Raw genomic sequence first — 20,154 nt, 5'->3', positions numbered from 1 at the left:
GATAATTTTTTTTTCCATGTCTATTTTAACTTCTTGCTTTTTATCATTTTTAGGAAAGGTTTGGTGAAATTTTAGATTAATATATTTTTTTAATTTTTAAAATCAAATTATTAATATTTTATATAAAACTTCAATAAATAGGGAAGACTCCTTAAAGTTAGTCTACTCATTTCTTCAGTTTAGCAACATTTGAAAAAGTTTATAGGTTTCCTGAGTTTGTGAGGAAATTGCTAAAGTAGTAATGCCTAGATAATTTAGAATTTCTTATATGGGTTAATTTTTATATCATCAAATGACTGAAGAAGTGCACATAACAGGGTTTGCAGATGATAAAGGTGCATCTTCTTTACAAGTATACCTTCCAAAACAGATCACTGTTAAACACTTAAAATTAATAAAGGAGGATAAAATTATAGTTTAGAAGGAAAAGGTATTTTTCAATCATTCATGTGTAAACTTCATAAAAGAATAGTAGAAGAAGACACAGAACCTCTCTTGAACAAATTTGCATTTCTTACATAAGGTATTTTTTTCCTTAAAGCATTTGCCTACTGGTAAATTAACATAAAATTAAGTGTAGTCATGTTAGAAACTGGTGAATCTAAGGATGTTAATTTGTTGTGATGCCCTAAAAATAACTTACTTAAAGAATTAAGTACTCTGACATAATTTTTAATACACAAAGTTCAGGAAGCTACTGTACATGACAACCTTATAATCTTCTTAACCTTGGATCTAAAAACCAGAGATGTCTTGTGTTGTTTATGTTCCTGAAAAAAAAACAACCACCACCACGAAATACCCAAACAAAAATCAAACAAAAACAAAACAAAAAAACCAACCAAACAAAAACAAAACTAAAACGAAACCAACTAACCAACCAAACAAACAAAGCCAACCAACCAACAAAAAACCACACCAAACTAAAATCTATGGACTTTACTGGCACCTCTAGGTCTTGTTTTTTGTTTTTTTTCCAGGAGATATTCAGTTGAGTTTCAAGTAATTTAGAGAAATTATCCCTGGAATTATAATTTAGCATTTGTAGGACACTAACACAAAACAATTTCTAAAATAGAAAAATTATATCAGCTAAAGTATACGTTCCCAAGCCATGGGGTAGAAGAAAAAATACAGAAAATGAAGATGTTATAAAAGCTGCTTTTTTTAATCTGTTTATGTGTTTTGAGTTTCAATGTTCAACAGTGTTTTCTTTTTTGATATTAGAGAATTCTCTTTCAATGGCAGAAAGCAGAAGCTTTATGAAATAATGAGCCAAGTATGATTCAATAATGAACGTGTTACTCATGAATATATTTCATGCAGTGATATCAAAATATACCGAAAATACTTTATCAACGTATGTTTGTACTTCTTTATTGAATATTTTATTGAAGGAGACAATAATTTTCAAAGCCTTGCAATAGAATAATCAGGCTATGTGCAAAGAGCAGTAAAATATAAATGTTTTTGCAACTTCTCATTATAATTCAAAATGAAAAATATTACAACCCAGGAAATGCTGAAAACTTTATTCTTTGTGCACGAAAAGAAAATCCCTTGACAGGTGAACTACAAGTGGCATTAATTTACATGTGTGAGAAATAAGCATAACATAAGGAAAAAATACAAAGTTTGTATAGTATCTTTTATGCAAACTGAATAACAATAAATGTAATATTTCAGCTTTAGCTATTAAGGACTTATGAAACTTCAAGCACTAATGCTTGAATTTGCTTTCAACATAATTTTTTGTTTCTCTCTGGTTCTTGACAAGTTTGAGATCAAACTTGAAATAATTAATTCTTTGTAATTTCACATTCAAATCTCAGTAGGTTCTGTTAATTTTCTTTTTTATCTAAGTGAATTCACTTTCATGTACTTCATGCAATCCTAGAATAATTTAGAAAGAAAGGGACCTTGTGGTCATCAGCTCCAACTCCCTCCCATTGCAGCAGGGTCAGCTCGAAAGTTTTATTAGGGCTTTGTCCTGAGTTTTTCATTGTTTCTATGAATGGAAATTCTGTATTTAGAGGTTTGTTTGTGAAATGAGGGGCTTTTTTTTTTAAATCAAGTCATATCTGTATTGTTTTTTTCACAAGCATTTAATTGGGGCTTTTAGGTACATTATAGTAGAGAAAGGATTTTCTGTTACCCAAGGTAGAACCTGCTATGTTGTGTTTTAGCTCTGGTACTGATGCTCTTTTTACTACACATATCCTTAAACTTAGAGGAAGTTATGTACATGCCAGTGTTGATGAGGTGACTAAAACTTGAAGTTCTCTGTCTCTGTGTTATGCTTTTTACTTTTGAATTGGCTACACTAGTAAGAAATGATGTAGGCAACTCTTTCTACAAAGCTTCTAGTAAAAAAATCAGTAAAGTTAAAATAAGGTCATTCCATATTCTACTAAACTTCATTTTCTGTCCTAAAGCAAGACATTTTGATAGACATCATATGAACAGACATTCTTTCAGAAGACTTTAGAATTTTATTGAATCACAGAATGTTTTGAGTTGGAAGGGACGTTAAAGATCATCTCGTTCCAACCCCCCTGCCATGGGTAGGGACACCTTCCATGAGACCAAGCTGCTCAGAGCTCCATCCAGCCTGTTTTTGAACACTTCCAGGGATGGGGCATCCACAGCTTCTCTGGGAAAACTGTACCAGGGCCTCACCACCCTCACAGGGAAGAATGACTGCATAGTTTTCCACTGAGATTTCAGAAAGACCACTATGCCAAAAGATATTCGTTCTTACGGTAAAATACAGCAATTTGTGCAACTTATTAGTGTAATTGAGAGGAAATCTAATAGATAGATGAGTTAGAATTCTCATGTATTACCTCTTAGGTTGTAGGGTTTGTATTTACTGCTTCTTTTGTACTGAAGCATGAAAATATGTACCCCACAGATTACTAGAACAATTTCCCAGTGTAACAATACTTCACCATTAAAGTGGGAAGACTTTCAAATGGATTCCTGAGAGATACAAACCCCATATAATTCAATACTTTTCTAAATGAGTTCAATGATTAAATAGAATATTTGTCGATCAAACAGAAATAACTTGTTTGGTAGGCTAAGACAGCATTCAAAATTACTTTAATAATTGAAAATATTCAAAGCAGAATTCAGTAATTTCTCCTGCGAGCTCCAAAAGCAGAAGAAAAATGCACTCATCAGCCTGTTCCAGAGGGAAAATACATTTTTGTAAGTATTTGAGACATTTAATTCCTTGGCATATCTGTCAGATTTAGCTCCCTGTGACATGAATTGTGATCCCATGCACTTCTGATATCCCACTTGCTGTTCCAGAGGAGTGTCTATGCCTTTCTGGAACATCTGGAACTCCACAAATTTAGAAGCACCTGAAGTCTCAGAGGTTTTTGGGCTTGTTAAAGGATGCCATAAATCATTCAGAAAACATTTTTGAGTTTTGAATTGAGCTTTAGAGTCTGATTCTTCATGTAGCAGACTGTTAGGCAAGCAGTTTAAGAACAGTGAAAACATGGATAAAAAAACCTGTGAAACTAGACCCAAAAAATATATTGTCCCTTTTGTCCCACTTGTGTGTTATGTCATACTGATGGTCATATTGTCAAATTTCCTGAAATTACTAGTTTAATTAAAGAAATTACCTGTTTTCAATAGGCAATAATTGTTAATATTGTAAAGAAATTTGTACATCATTCCTGTTATCAGTTAATATACTGATGATATTATTGCTAAGCCTAAATTAATGGGATTTTTTTTTTCAAAAGAAACTGGATATTTAGCTTGATTCAAAAATAATTTTCTCAATTTAAACCAGTTTTGAAATTACAAGAATGCAGGAATTGTATGTATATGTCATTAACCTGTGGTGATGTAAGAGGCAATACAAATAATATGAATAAAAATTTTAAAAAATATATAAATTCTTGGGATAAAATGGCATGATGCAATTTGCCAATACAATTTTCTATTACAACTTGCCATTAAAAAAAAAAGTGAATGAATGGCTGCAATTTTATAACCAATATAGATTACAATTAAATGGTAGCACAAAGACCATGTTTTACTTAATTTAATTTGAGTAAATGCCTGCATGTAAGAAAGTTATTCAGCCTTCTAATTCTGTCTCTATACTATTTTTGGCCTCCATCCAGTTTAATCTTTGCTGTAAAAGTCTCATGTGTGTGGAAAGGTTGAACTGTAAGTAAATGTCTTAAACTAAATTACATGGATGGATTAGAGAGATTGGAAAGCGAGAAGTGTAAAGGGAAAACTATGTTTGAATATTTCAGGGTTTTATACAGACCTGAAACATCAGGAGACTGAGATGTACTTTTCACATTCAAAAGTGAATAAAATGTCATGAGAAGTGAAGAAAATCCAGACAATTTACTGCACAGCATGAGTTCATAACTAAAGGCAACTGAGTGTTATGCAGATATAACTACTGCCAATATGAGCTTACTTTTTTTTTTTCAAGAGCTTGTAATTCTGTGTTTTTAATTGCATTTAGTCAACCAGTCAAAGTTCATTGCAAAATGTGATTTATGTGTGAGTGTTGGGGTTTTTTTAAGACACAGATTTGAAAATCTGTAGGAACAAATGCAAGATACTTTGATTGCCAGAAGTATGTAGTAAATATTTTAACAAGCAATTACGTGGAGAATCGGATATTTCAAATGTATTTCACCTGATGCTCCTCTGTTGTGTTAACTCCTACCTACTTCCTATTTAGGCCTTTCAGGCTTTTCATGAGGGCACACTCTCAAGTCAATTTGTAGTGAACATGCTGATCTGATGTAAAGATCTTGCCGATCTGGCTCGTAAAAGTAAATCTTGTTAAGTAAATAGTGATGCAGTGCAATATTGGATATGAATAACTGATAAATGAGACTCGTGGTGCAGCTGCAAATTTTGCCTTTCAAATCTGTATTGTATTCATCCACATTTACTTTACGTTGCTAGTCTACTTAGAAAAAGATAAAGTGCATTTAGGGAATATTTATGTGTATATAAACTTCTGCTGCATTTTGTAATACAAAACAGAAAAGTGTTTCTGGATGACAGCATGTTCTTGGAGTATTTTCAAGGTCACTGATTGACAGAGTAGTTATGAACAGGGCTCTCCTTCTGCCACATACAACAATGAGCAACAGAAGGATAGCATGGATCTATCTGTATTACATTTCACAATATCTTTAAATTAATCTCCCTTTTATCCCTTTTTCTCTCTCTCCCCATTTCTTTCTTCATTGGTAAGGAAAAAGTATGGTGTACACGATGGAGATGAGAAAGAAAAAGTTATGAAGGAAAATTATCTTTGCATCTAGGAAGCAAAAAACCCAGTTATTGAATCATAATTCATGTCAGCCTTGAGGTCTTTCCTTTTGCACAGTAGGGAATGCCATGAAAGGCACATTTGGGATCACATTTTAGTCCCTTTGCTTGTCACTGTGAGGATGGTCTCTTTCATGATAGCAGTCACCAGGAGCTGGTATATTCTCACTTTAAATGGTGGTGGTTAGGTTTCTGCCACCTCCTGGGTAACAGAGCAAGTAGAGTCTCTTTTTTCTCATGTTTTGCATATTCCAGAGTTGAAAATTGCATGGCTTAGAGTCAGAACTCCTGTGTCAGAACCTGCTGCTTCAAGGCTGCAGCAACGTATGTGAGAAAAGACATGTAGATTTTATATGTTTTATTCTGTTTATTGCTATTAGGATTCAGAATTACAATGAAAGTTAAAATATTAGGATTTTAAATAGCAGCCTTAACTGAGAGGCAAGGCTTGCTAACATACGTGACTTTGTTTATAGAAAATTCTCTGCCTCTCTGAGCGTGGTAATAGACATTTTCATTCCTTGGTGCTCTCGGATATTCCTTTGGCTTACTATTAAGAATTCCTTCCTTTGGCTTACCATTAAGAATTCCCAAATTCTTGACATCTGTCTTGGAGCACTGTAGAGTACTGGTATATTTGTAGTAATGAGTAAAGAGTAATTAATTTTCTTAGATTTTTGAGTCCATCTGGTTAAGCAAGGCCACCTCTTATTTGTATATAATAACATGGTGCAGTTTTGTAACACCATAAGAAAACTAGTGAATTGCATGGTATGTAAGAAAACTGGGGAATTACACAAAACATCTTAAATTTGTTGCAAAGTCTCATGGGAAAAAAAATTGTAGCTTTGCAGAACTTGGCTAACAATAGGAAGGAGATGCAGTTGTTAAAAGTAAACTGCTGTCAGTATTTTCTTAGACTTGGAAGGCATTTTCTGTGAGGGATTTTTTTGTGATAAAAAGATATTTGGACCAGTAATCAGTTATTGCTTTAGGATAAATTGATAGTTTACATCTGAGATATACGCTGCTCTATTTAAAAGCAGTCAGCAGGAGCTTGTCCAGTCTTCAAATGGCAGCTGTATCACACTGAAAAATACTTATCTGCTCAGCCTTTTGGAAGAAAGATTTCAGTTCACTCTGTGAAGTCAGTCAAGCAAAAACCAACTCCAAGTAAAGCTGTGCTCCTGGGCACAGTTCTGCTGTGCTGGGCACAGTCCTGTTTGCCAGTGACTGGTGATGCAGAAGAGAAGAGTCAGTCTTGACTCAAATGGGAGGACTCTGCCCCACCAAATGTCACTGTGTTGCAAGAATCTGTGCCAAGGTGTCCCATACCTGCCTTTCTCAAGCAGTGATATGGTCCACAAATCTACAAGGACTTGCCACACCATTGGATAGCACACACACATTCAACCTAACGCTGAAAGCACTTCATGCTTGGAAGGTGCAACATTTGTCTGTTAGGAATTCAAGTAAGGCCTGTCTCACCTTTTTTCCCCAAGATCTCTCAGTAACAAAGAAATCATGGTTAGAATGTTGAATGTAGGGGACTGTCTTCAACTCCCAACTTTGTGTTGCAATTTTCAAAGGGGATGTTAGGTCACAGCGAGATGTCCATTGTAGGAACAGAAGAAAAAAGGGCAGGAAAAGCTGAAATACAAGTAATTCTTTCTACCATGCAAGGCAGTGTAAGAGATTCTAGATTCTGACACAGACTGGTATAGGATACAGTTTGATTTACACCACTGAAAAATGAGAGAAAGTGGTATAGCTGTCTCAAGCATAGAAGAAAGTAAGGTATGTATTCATAGCTAACCCTCAGCCTCCCTCCTCAAATTATACTCCCTCCTTCAATAATCCACGAGGAATTCTAAACCTTGATATAAAGCATTGTTGCATTTGCTAAAATCTAACAATGAGTATGTTCTTTGTCATCTCCTAATAAATGGAATCCCTTAGAAGACCCTGTTTTATTTTCTGGGTTCTCTCTCAAGTAAGCACTGGTTTTAGCCTTGATTTGTGTTCAAAAGGACTAAAAAAAAAGGAGGATAAATGAAACAATATAAATTATATTAATGTTGAAGGCCTTAATTGCCCTTCTACAATAAGATTAACACAGTTATTCTTTTACTACATATTGTGATATTGTATGTTCACTTAATAAAGCATCACTTAGAAGACTTAATTCTACTGTCTTTATGTGTTCATATTGCCAGTGGAAGTTCAGGTGTATTCAATGGCCTAGATATTTTTCTTATAGGAGTATTTTAAAACTATATCTACAGAAAGTACATTTGATTCATGGAAAGGTTTAACTTAATCAGATTTTATATTTAGCAGTGTAATTTGTACTACTAAAATTGCAGCTATTATAGTCACATAAATATTTAACAATGAACCATGCTGAGAACAAATTTCCATTGATTTTACTGTATTCGTTTATTGTTTCATAAAAAATTTTAAGTGTAGTCCTTTCCAAGTGGCTGGGTGTTTCTTCAAGCAGTAGACCCTAAAATCCTTGCATTAAGAAGTGCACAATAGTTTTATAGCACAGGAGGAAACAGAGTTCCAAGGACCAAGATAGTATTCGCCTTTCATTTATAGAATCACAGAAAGGTTGGTTGGAAGGAACATTTGGAGTTTGTCTGGTCCAGCCTCCTGCTTAAATCAGGACTGGTGCCAGTCTCTCCTGGTGTATCAATATTGCTAATATCTGCTCTGAACTTGCCCAGCTACAGCTTAGGCCTGTTGTCCTTGTTGTGCTCTTTGCTGCTGCTGAGGAGAGTCTCACACCATTGTATCTCCACTGAGAAAGGATGTAGGTGACTGTTCAATCCCCCCTTGGCATTATCTCCAGCGGACTAAATAACACTCAGCACTATGCATTGTTCATATCCTACACTTCTTTTGGTAGCTCTCTGCTGGACCCAATCTGGTTTCACAGAATCACAGAATATGCTGAGTTGGAAGGACCCACAAGGATCATCAGCTCCAGTTCTTAGCCCTGCACAGAACCATCCCCAAGAGTCACCCCGAGTGCCCAAGAGCATTGTCCAAACACTTCTTGAACTCTGTCAGGCTTGGTGCTGTGACCACTTCCCTGGGGAGCCTCTTCCAGGGCCCAGACATCCTCTAGGAGAAGAACCTCTTTCTAATATCCAACCTAAACCTCCTCTGACACAACTTCAGGCCATTCCCTTGGGTCCTGTCACCCCAGAGGAGAGATCAGTGCCTGCCTCTCCTCTTCCCCTTGTGAGGAAGTTGTAACTGCGATGAGGTCTCCCCTCAGTCTCCTCTTCTCCAGGCTGTTTCATTTTGTTCTGGGACACAGAGTCTCAGGTTTGGTGTTACTAGCACTAACTAGAACAGGACAATAAACTTCCCTCAGCCTGCTGGCTCCAAGCTATGCATCCCTGTCTGCATTGGCCTGTGTGCAGCTCTTCCTACACAAATCTTTCAGCCTGACCAGAAAGACCTCTTACCCCAAAGACCTACAGTTACCTTTGATCTAATCAAGGTTTCTGTTGGGCATCTTGGTACCTGCATTGGTGAACATCAAAGAATAGGGTTACACAGATGGCATTCTGTCATCTATGCTGCTGCAGCTATTTTTTCTTTCACTGAATTGGTTGGGATTTGGGTTGTGTGTTTTAAACTGCAAGAGTGTGATCAGTTCTTCTAAGGAGTGCACCAGAGTTCATCAGTCTCCATGAGATCCATTTCCATGATTTAGATTAACTTCTTGCTTCTACATTTTAAGGTAGCAAACAATTAACCATCAGCAAAAGTTGTTTAATTGAATGTTAATTGCAAAACTTCAGAACACTGACAATCCTATGCACAGACAAAAAAAATTGATAAAAGTATTTCTTAAAAGCTTGTTCTAAAAAATTTATTTATTGAATAAATTAAATGAAGGACTAATGAGTACTGTGAGGAGACCTGACATTTTAAAGGTTAAGTTATTCAAAGAGCATTTGTTTTTGAAATGCATTTAAATTCTGGGGGTTTTAAGCTCAATACATATTTCCATTTTAGCCAACTGAATTGTGTAAAAAATTAGTTCATTCCATATGCCTTGTTTAGCTTAACAAGATCTCCTTACATGGATTATCAACAGTTTCAAGGACTCCGTCTCCTGAACTTTAAATATAAGGATGCCTAGTAAATTTTTGATTGTCCATTCTTTCTTTCTGCTCTCCATTTCCTCTTCCATTTCTTCTGTCTTATCCCTTTCCTATTCCTTCGCTTCCATTTCCCTTTCCTTTAATATGTACAAGTATCTTTTCTGGAAGTTGATTGCATTTTCAAGGATCTGATATTAAGCAGTTTGCTTGTTCATGATAAAGGTAGTATAGGAAATTTTTAAAGTAAAACCTTGGAGAAAGGGATACTAAAGGAATAGAAAAGAAAGGTTTTTGGGGGGTTGGGTTGGGTTGATTTGGTTTGGTTCGGTTTTTTGAGGGTTTTTTTGAGTTTTTTTTAAGATATCAGCACAGCTTTGAGTATCTGTGTGGTTCAGTGTGTGTTATTACAGAGGAAGAAAAGAAGCCCTTCTCGTTGGCATGGTGAAAAACACGTTTGACTTTGTTCTCCATAAATTTTTTTAAGTGATGAGATACTTCTTACTAAAAACTGAACCAGCACCTAATGTGTTTGTGTACATTCCAGTTAAATAAAACGTAATCAAAATAGCATCCTAAGGTATTTACAAAAGGGTAATACAGAAACAATTGAATAAAAGCTTATTGGTGTCAAATTTGAAGAAAGGGAAGCTGACTTGTAAAGCAAAGCACTGGGTTATAGAAGAATGAAACAAAGAGTAAAGAAAATTCTGAAAATTTGCCTATCTCAGTTTTAATGCGATGATATGAAAAAATCAGGAAAGTTAGGACAAAATAAGTATTATTTTATGGATAGTCAGTATATCCATTACATGCTCTTATACACTCTTATTGTACATTCGTAAATTCTCATTTGATAATGTTAGAAGGTTTCTGTATGGAGAAGAAGCATAGCAAGTTGGAATTAATAGTGAAGCCTCGCATGTTCTCCTAGAAATTTGGGCAATTTTTAATTATGGAAAGTTTGCTTTTACTAAAAATGTACTAAAAATATTATAGTTAAAAAGAATACAATTTTTAATGGGTATTTCTTCTCCTAACCTACCCCACCCTGCACACACAGTGCTGTAAACCAGGAGGACTGGCTGTTACATTCCTGTCCTTTAGGTTAGGGTATACTATTATCTATGTCATCTTCCATTCCAGGGAACTACAGAAAATAGTAGCTAAGAAACATTGGTTAACAAAAAAGTGAACTATAGATACGTGAGGGAACTATTTCTAATTAGCAAGAAATATTTTGATAATAATCTAAAAGGATTTTTTTGCCATACACTGAAAGCGGTAGAGAAATACAAAGCATTCCAAACAGTTCCAGAATAAAAGTAAAATTATTTCTTTCATTTTGAAGATAGAATGTGTGTTTGAAACACAAATTCTGTCTTAATGGTGCTGAGAAACAAAAACTCTCAAAGCTAGACCCTAGTTTCACATGGGTGTTGATAGGACAAGACATTAATCAGTACAAGTGGCAGGGTTTGGTCATGAAATACTCTGTTATTGTCAAATTAATATCACAGAAAAATGTGAAGACGATATCAAGATAACATGGTCTCTTTTATCACAGGGAGTATGAATATATTTTAAAGGCTATAGCCTAAAAATATTACATACTTTTAATGATTTTTCATTTTTCTTAACACTAGTTTGCATAAATTATTCATTTTATATGCAGTTCGTGCAAGTGTGTCTCTGTTCTGAATGAGGTTATGGAAACAGTTTACTGTTACAATGATCCATCTCAGCAAATTGCTTTTGTTCCTGGAATTTTTCTCATAGGATTTTTTTTCTAAACTGCATGCTCTACTGTTATTTTGATTAAATACAGATTGAACTAAGGGTGCTTTTTAAATAAATAAACTAGAAAATGAACTTCTAAAGAAAATCTATTCATTGTTATACCCAAGGTTTGTTACGTGACAAAACCCATCTTCTGGATTCATGCTGATTCCATTTATTATAAACTGTATTCTCAATCCACAAATTTACTCTTTCTTAGGGGCTTTGATTTACACTCCTGCTTTCTTTATTTTCATTAATTTATAGCACTCTGTGTTTTATAACTATAATTCTCCCATAGATTATTTAACCTTTTCTTATTAGATTTATTTCAATACAAATAGGTAGCAAAGAAAATCCCCTGAATGACTCTAAGGTGGGGATGCTACTCTTGATTCAGTTTGTATAGTGATACAACCCAATAAAATTAAAATTAAATATATGAAGAAAAGGGTCTTAACAAAGTAATTGTATTTTAGTATGTTATATATTAATATTAAAAAACTAATAAAGCCATTTTTGCAAAATGCATTTTTATTGTCAGCTACTAAAAAGTATTTTGTAAGAAAATTGTTCATGTTAGTGAACATTAGATTATATTAATTATAACTGATCTGTCACGCTTTATATCTTTATTCATAGGTGATTGTTTGTATTCACAGTTAATTAAACCTCTGCAACTTTTATTCCAAACCAATGCAATAATTATACATTATAGTGCAAAGAACAATGGAAATTCCTGACAGAGATATTTTATCTGATTATTAAAATGTTTGCATTTTTTCTGTGTATACATTTTAGAGAATGACTTAAGGCTTGATATTGTCTCCATATATATTAATGAAATTTATGCCAGTGATTTCACTGGCAGTAGGATTTGCATTAATTATGGGGTTTTTTCACATAATGTGCAACTTGAAATATTTTCATTATTAAAGTTCATTTATTTGTGTTAGTTGAATTCTGACATTTATAGTCTGATGCTTGAATCAGTATTTATGAAATTAATTGTTATTTGGGCAAGGCAGGTGGAACTGAGACAGTCTGGCTGATTCTGCTTATGAATTAACATTTTGTCTATTGTGGAGCAAAATCCTTTTTTATTTTTTTCCCTGTATTTCTCCCCCATGGCAAATTCTAACTTCATTTTGTCAATATTTCTGAGCTGATTGTAAGGCTCAGCTAGAAAAGAGAGTTTTTAAACTCTTCCTCCTACTGCGCAATCACATAGAATAAACAAAACAGATGCTGAAATTTTGGGAGAAGTTCTTCATATTCTGTGACATCTACAAGAGTCTTAAACATTTGTACAGAACTTTAATGCTCAAGTTCCTCACTGTTCTTCTCACATGTCCTGCTGCCATAGGTTCCTCACTGCTCCCTTCCCGTGCTTTTTTTTCTGTCCTTAAAAGAACATGAGTCATCATCACAAAGAGAAACCTGTTTGAGCTTCATAAAAATGCTATTCTATTTATTTTTCCTCTGCAAGAGGTTCTCATATTTCCAGGGGACTCACTTTTTTCCTTGAGGGTAGTAAAATAATGAGTAATAGGTGCAGCAAAATGCTATTAAATCAAAACACTCTAGTTATCAACATGCACTGTATTCAGTCTGCATTCAGTCTTTGTAGTGATACAGATGGAGACTAAAGAGAAAGGAGTAGGAAAAAAAATCCTAAAATTTGTAATGCTTCTTTGACAGAACTTTCACACTTCTGCCGTGATCTCAAAGACATAAGAGCAAAGATGATATTCCAGGATTATATGTCTCAGCTACTTTGTTTCAAAATAAATTTATATCCTACTTTAGTTAGATCTGACATCCTCAAGGGATTGAATTTGGAACGGGAAGAACATTGGTCCATGCAACAGGTACCTCTCCAATGAGAACAGTGTAGTGATGTGCTATTTCTGCTAATTAACCTCATATAAAATCTACTTTGAGATTAATGTAATGTAATTGTACTATTAGTTCCCCTAACCTTCTTTGCTTTTGTGATGGTTTATGTAATATATCACAGTCCATAGAAGGTTTCTGAGGAAGATTACTTTGGTGAAAAGACAATTGTATATGCCAGATATTTTCCCTCTCATTCTGCTGTTATAAAGTAACATAAATAACCTACTCTGGACCAGAAAAGCAGCTGGGGAATTTTGTTTTGATTTTACTGACCTGGATTTATGGTACAATTTATTTCACAGCAAATCTTGCATCAGGTGTTGTTTTCCCATGGTTCATCTTGACAGCAGTTAAAAGTTTGTGACAATAAAATAAACTTTTCTAGCTGAAATGCTTGCACACTAGATTTTAAATAGTATGGAATTCTGCATTTTTGTCTATCTATATTTTGTCTATCTATATACTTGTGTTTGTTTTTGTGGGGGTTTTTTGTACTGCATTCATGTTTTTATTGTTTTAGATTTGCTTGCAAATTAAAAGAATCTGTAAAATGAAAAATAAGGACTCTATTTTTAATATTGCTTAAACTTTAGGATTATTGCCCCAGAATATGTTACACTGAGTTTTTCTATGCAATAAGGCTTATGTCTTTTTCATGGCTGTGTTTCTTTTTAAATTCTGGCCAACAACATTTTAATAAAAATCAAGCCAGTGTTTCTGGCATACCTTGTTAAAAAAGTACTTATAATTTTGTTTTAAACTCTTAATCTAGTATATAAAACCAAAACCAAAATAACTGGTAACTTATTGTATCATGATCTCCTCGAAGAGCACCTTGTGACTTGCAGTCTCCCTGTCTGTCTTCTTAGAAGTGGAAAACAGTAGGGTCTGAGCTGTTCTGCATCATGTTAATGTATTAATTAAGTAACTTAAATTAGTTAATTTAGTTAATTTGCAAAGTTCACAAGAGAATGTTCTGGTTTTCCCTCTTTAGAGTATTCCTTCCAAATCTACTCCTCAATGTAACCCGTCACTATATGAATAATCCCAGCAAAATCAGGCTACAGAATTGAAATCTCCAGCTGAAGCACACAGATGCTCTAATTAGAAAGACAATATAAAAGCAAAAGAAGACAGACATGACAGGTAGAAAAAAACCTGAAAAATTTCAAATCATATTCTGAAAGAAAGGAATTTCACTTTCAGTATATTTGGAACTTGATAGACATCAATGAATATACAAACAGCACAACATACAGTATGCAGTGGACTGATTTTTTCACATTTATATACTGTGAAATACTATAATTCTTTCAGAGCATTATTTGAAATTTTGCAACTAATTACTTCGGTGATCATTGCAAGCTGTAATCAAAATATCCAATGTGGCCAGGGCCATGAGATAAGGAGTCTTGTAAGAAAATCTTAATTTTTATATGGAAAGATATATAGGATGATTTTATATTTAAATGACAGATGCATATCTTAAAAAAAAAAAAAAAAACAAAAAACAAAAAACACACAAGTAATTTGTCAAGTATTTTCCTCCATTCTTAACATATTCCAAAAAATGTGAAACTGAACAAGCAGTGGTAGTTTCACTACTCTTAGATTACTTTTCAGCCCTGCCCTTTTGTTACGTATTGTGGAACAGTTTTATATCTTACTTAGTTATTCTAAATATTCTCTTGGAACTGGAGTATGTAAAGCATTCAGATCCAGAATGTTTCTTTTTTTCTTTTTTTTCCCAGCAGGACATAGTTATATTTTTCTTCCTACATATATAGTATATCCACATCTACCATCACTGATAACAAGTTGGTCCAGCTTTTGCGGACATGTTGTGCTATCAGATACAGTTGGGTTAATTCCATAAATGTAATTATAAGTCATTGTATCTAGACACATAGTGCTGTGCAGAGGATTCTGAAGTATACACTGATTCTTTAAATACTGCATATATAAGTAATTTTGTTCATTTATATAGGCCCCAGGAGTCACTTAAGTGTTTATGGAATCGAATCCTTAGGTTTCATGTATTTAATACATTTGTGTTTTATTAAGTGTTGACTCATAGTCATGCTTTTATGTTGTTTAAATTTTAAATACATTTACAGTAACACTAATTTTTAGTATGCCTTAAGGTTTATTTTCAGTGAAATTATTCAGCCTTGGAAAGTAGTCATGGCTGAAAGGCAAGTCAAACACTGCTACTGCTTGGTTTAGGTTTTAAATTTCATCTTAACAGAACTGAATGTTATATATCATAATCCTTCCCTTCTCCAAATTCTATTCTTATTCTCATGATGGTACTTTATTTTTTCATGACATGGTTATACTTCAGAGTTTGATATTTTTAAATCTCATGAAATTATAAAGCTAAAATGTGCTGGAAGACATACAGTTCTACTGCTTTGTTTACTAGAAAACAGTTATCATGTTTCAATGGCAAATTCATGCAAAGTGCCCATAATAGAGTGTGAAATTTAAAAGTTACTGTTTTTCCAAATTCATTAAATCCCTTTAGCACCACATGTAATGGAAACTCTAGCTGACTGCTGAAGAAACTAAAGAAATAGAAATTCTAATAAATCTGAACTCAAAAGACTAACAAAGAGTACGGACAGAAATAATCATGCTTTCATTGAATATGTAACTTGAAAAGCAGGCCTAAAGCAACTATAAAAATACTCCTCTATAATGAAAAACAAGGCACCCCAGAGACTGAGAAAGATACTACTGGTTCTTTCTTGAGACATTGCATTTCTATATCCTCTTGTAAAATATTACAGCCCCTGCCTTGCTGGGCAGGAGAAATGCTGCTGTGCTTCTAGTCAAGTCCATCTAATTTACATCCATTCCCCACTATGAATCTGACATATGGAGAGCTCATCACAGAGCTGGCAAACAGCAAACAGGCAATTGCTGTAGAGACAATAAAAAGAATCTTTCTTGTAAAGGCAGGGTAATGCTCCAAGAACTCTCTTTGGATCGATATTTCCAAGTGCATATTCACCATTGCTATTAGTAAATACAGTACTATAATATTTATAAATATTATATATTATTTATTCCCGTGAAGGATCCTGGAATCCAACATTTTTTTCTCTGGATTTTGTTTCTAGAGTTGTTTCTGTACAATATTCTTGCTTTTTGGCTATCTTTTCCCCTGTTCTCTGCTTCTGATGGCATCTCCAGGTGCTGTTATAGAGATAGGTTGTGTGAATGATTGCTGTCGGGTTCAGTCTTAATTTCTGAAAGCCTGTCATAAGTTCAAACCCCTTGGCTTCCCAAATCACCTTTTTTTGTTTGATTGATTTGGTTTTTTGTTATAACTTAATATGCATTTCCATGCACCTCCTCTGAAATATATACAAACATGACTAATTTACTTTCAGGTCCCTAGCAGATAACTCAGAACTCTTCCCTTGGTCATCATACACATCTGTCACTTTAGGTCTTGAATACTTTGTTGAACTGGCAGACCATAGCACCAGCAATTCCCCACTGATGTGCATGTAACTGTGTAGAGTGCAGACCAAGGACAGTTGATACTCATCTGCATGAAGGAAAAATGGCAATTTATGAAGTGTATGAAGTTGGCTAGAACATGTATTAGGTGCCTGTTGCCAGTGAGGAAGAAGGAGAATTGCCTAAATTTTTGCCAGATTCCTGTCTCCTCTGTGCAGTGGGTGGACCCTGGCTGGATGCCGGGTACCCACCAAAGCCATTCTGTCACTCCCCTCTGCAACTGGAGAAGAAATAGAACAAAAGGCTCATGAGTTGACATGAGGACCAGGAGAGGTCACTCACCAATTACCGTCATGGGCACAACAGTCTCGACTTGGAGAAATAAATTGAATTTATCACCAGTCAGAATTGGAGCAGGACAATGAGAAGTAAAACAAATCTGAAAAACACCTTCCCTCCACCTCTCACTCCTTCCCAGGATCTACTTTCTCCCCCCCAGCAGCTCAGGGAGATGGGAATGGGGGTTACTCTTAGTTCATCACAGGTTGTTTCTGCCACTGCTCGGGGGGAGGAGTCGGAGTCCTTCCCCTGCTCCAGTGTGGGGTCTCTCCCACAGGAGACAGTCTTCTATGAATGTGAGTCCTTCCCACAGGCTATAGTACTTCATTAACTGCTCCAACATTGGTCCCTTCCAAGGGGTGCAGTCCTTCAGGAACAGGCTGCTCCAGCGTGGGTCCCCCACAACATTACAAGCCCTAACAGCAAATGAGCTCCAGTATGGGCTCCTCTCTCCAGAGGTCCCTGCCAGGAGCCTGCTCCTGCATGGGTTTCCCATGGAGTCACAGCCTTCTTTGGGCATCCATCTGCTCTGGTGTGGGCTCCTCCAAGGGCTGCAGGTGGATCTCTGTTCTCCTGTGGACCTCCATGTGCTGCAGGGGCAGAGCTGCCTCACCATGGGCTGCACCAGGGGCTGCAGGGGAACCTCAGCTCTGGCACCTGCAGCACCTCCTGCCCCTCCTTCTGCACTGACCTTGGTGTCTGCAGAGTTGTTCCTTCTCACAGGGAAGAGTATTCACTCTTCCCTGAGAGCAATTATATCTGTGCAATAACTTTTTTCCTTCTTAAACATGTTATTGCAGAGACGTTACTACCTTCTCTGATGGGCTCAGCCTTAGCCAGTGGCAGGTCCATCCTGGAGCCATCTGGCATTGGCTCTGCCAGACACGGGGGAGGCTTCTGGCAGCTTTTCACAGAAGCCTCCCTTGTAACCCCCCCAGCTACCAAAACCAATACACTGTGCTCACGGTGTGAACATAAAATATCGATCCCGATCAATAGCTTTGGCTGTTGCCTGTGGCTTCTGAAACACTGCTTTTACATTCCTGCAGAAGCATAATTTGCTCAGGCACAACAACAATTCCATGGAGATGAAAAAAGGGACTATTAGCACTCAACAAAAAAGCTACATTTGAAACCAATGTACTATTGGAAAATGGGACTTGTTAAGTTGCAAGTGAAGCAAACAAATTATGAAGTTGCCTAAATTTTTTTTAATTTATTACTTCATCAAACTTTGTTCCTTTTTTTCTTTCCCTTTCCTTTAGCAATGGTTGTTCTCAGCAACTTGGAACCAAATACGACATATGAAATCAAAGTAGCAGCTGTAAATGGAAAGGGTCAAGGAGAGTATAGCAAAATTGAGATCTTTCAGACCTTACCTGTCCGTGAGTAATACTTGTGCTATTAAATGAAAATTATTACTGGAATATGTTACCTCTAGGTCAGCTAATAATTTGAATTATGATTCACTGTAGATAATGTTTCATATTTATACTCTACTCCCCAGTGTATTACAACAGTCATTGCTTCTCAGAAATGATGTTTTGTTCATCTTATTCCTGCCCTTCCAAAAAGTATAAATGAATTTAAATTGGCAGATTTATCCCGTTATCCTATATTTTTGAGACTCGGAAAAATCTATATTTTATATACAAGAGAACAAACCATGAAAGATATTAGATTAAGGGCTTTTTCTCATTTACGCTCAGGATATTATCAGCATCTGTGAGAAATGAATTGTCCATTTCTGGAGACATTTCTTCGTCAAATTATGCTGCCATTGTTTTGCAATTATTAAGCCTCAAACAGAAATCTTAAGCTGTGGAAAAAATGATGAGAATAAATTGTTGTAACTATGATTACATGCAAATGAAAAATTTTATGAAGCCAGTTTTATATTTGTAGTAGCTATCAGTAAGAGATTCAGACTTAAACATTAAAGACTAATGAAAAATATTTTTCTCAAATTACCTTTAAATAGAAAGAACAATAAATAAATAAAATACAAAACGAGAAGAAAAATAAAGGAACTAGCAGATGGCAGTGTATAGTAATCAAACAGACATGCCAAAATACATCAGCAACTATTGCCAGACCAACCTCTCATAAATCTGTTGCAACTGAACTGTTTCCTGAGTAGGGCATGACTCAGTGTAGTTAATACCAGCCCTAAGGGAATGAACAATAAAATTCATGCAACTACAAAGAACACAAAATATTTCTGTGTTATTATATTATGTTCTTACTGGTACATTTCTTCTGTCCCAAACCACTTACATGACAGTTTTTAATTTTCTTTTTCATTGAAGCATATGCATATCCTAAATATATTGGAGGACTGATAAAATGATTTGTTATCATTCCTATGAAACAACATACCTGATGGAGAAATGGCAGAAACTCCTAAAGTTTATATATATATATGTATGTTATCTGATAGAAAGCTATGCAAACTTTATGTTGAGATCTATTTATCTTTACTTTGATAAGGGATGAACACAAATAATAAAATTATTTTAAAACTGTATCTCTTGGGGTGAATGCAAATTTGCAGGTATTTTGATGATTAGACACTTCAGCATGAAATGTTCATGTAGGATCTGTTTGAAAAATTTGTAATAGGCATTACATAGAGAAATGATAATTAGTCAGTGAATTTTGACTAGCAAAGTGGCTTAAACTGGCTATAAATCTTTTGATAGTATGTTCAAGAATACTTGGGTTTGGTTTTGGAAATCTTATTCTTTACATTTATTCTTGATATTGACTACTCTAAAAGTATCTAATTTGCCTTGGCACATTTATTGGAGAGTATATTTACTTAAAATTACGATTTAAATCTTGCACATGGGACTAAAGCTCATGCTTAATATTAAGGATTTTTACCTGTAAGAGAGTGTTGATCTTTAACTTCAGTGTGAGTAGCAGCCTACCAGCCTTGCTGAATTGATGGCGAAAGGATTTCAGAAGGAAATTCATTTTAAAGTGTCAAAAGTTGGAAGGTCTCAAAGAAATTAATATTTCTTTCACACTTCACGTAATTTTGTTTCCTTATATGAGTAATCTACATTGGAATATATTTTAAACAAAATATTTAACAACGTTATTGAGGTTGTTTTGCATTGCCTGGAAGGATCATATTGATTTTGATTAATGTTATTATGGACAGGTTCCCAGCTGTAATATAAAACTTATCTCACTGCTGAAT

General features: G+C 35.0%; 1 protein-coding gene across 1 annotated transcript in view; it reads left to right on the top strand.

Annotated features, from left to right (window-relative positions):
* Positions 1 to 20,154, top strand: part of NCAM2 (neural cell adhesion molecule 2) — a 270,479-nt gene that overhangs the window by 209,476 nt on the left and 40,849 nt on the right. Inside the window, exon 13 of the mRNA XM_032679671.1 lies at positions 18,212 to 18,331. Coding sequence (XP_032535562.1) covers positions 18,212 to 18,331 — 120 coding nt within the window. The remainder of the gene's footprint in view (positions 1 to 18,211; positions 18,332 to 20,154) is intronic.

This window comes from Chiroxiphia lanceolata, chromosome 2 (assembly GCF_009829145.1).
Source record: "Chiroxiphia lanceolata isolate bChiLan1 chromosome 2, bChiLan1.pri, whole genome shotgun sequence".
Taxonomy (NCBI): domain Eukaryota; kingdom Metazoa; phylum Chordata; class Aves; order Passeriformes; family Pipridae; genus Chiroxiphia; species Chiroxiphia lanceolata.
This window is presented reverse-complemented; position numbering and strand designations above follow the sequence as displayed.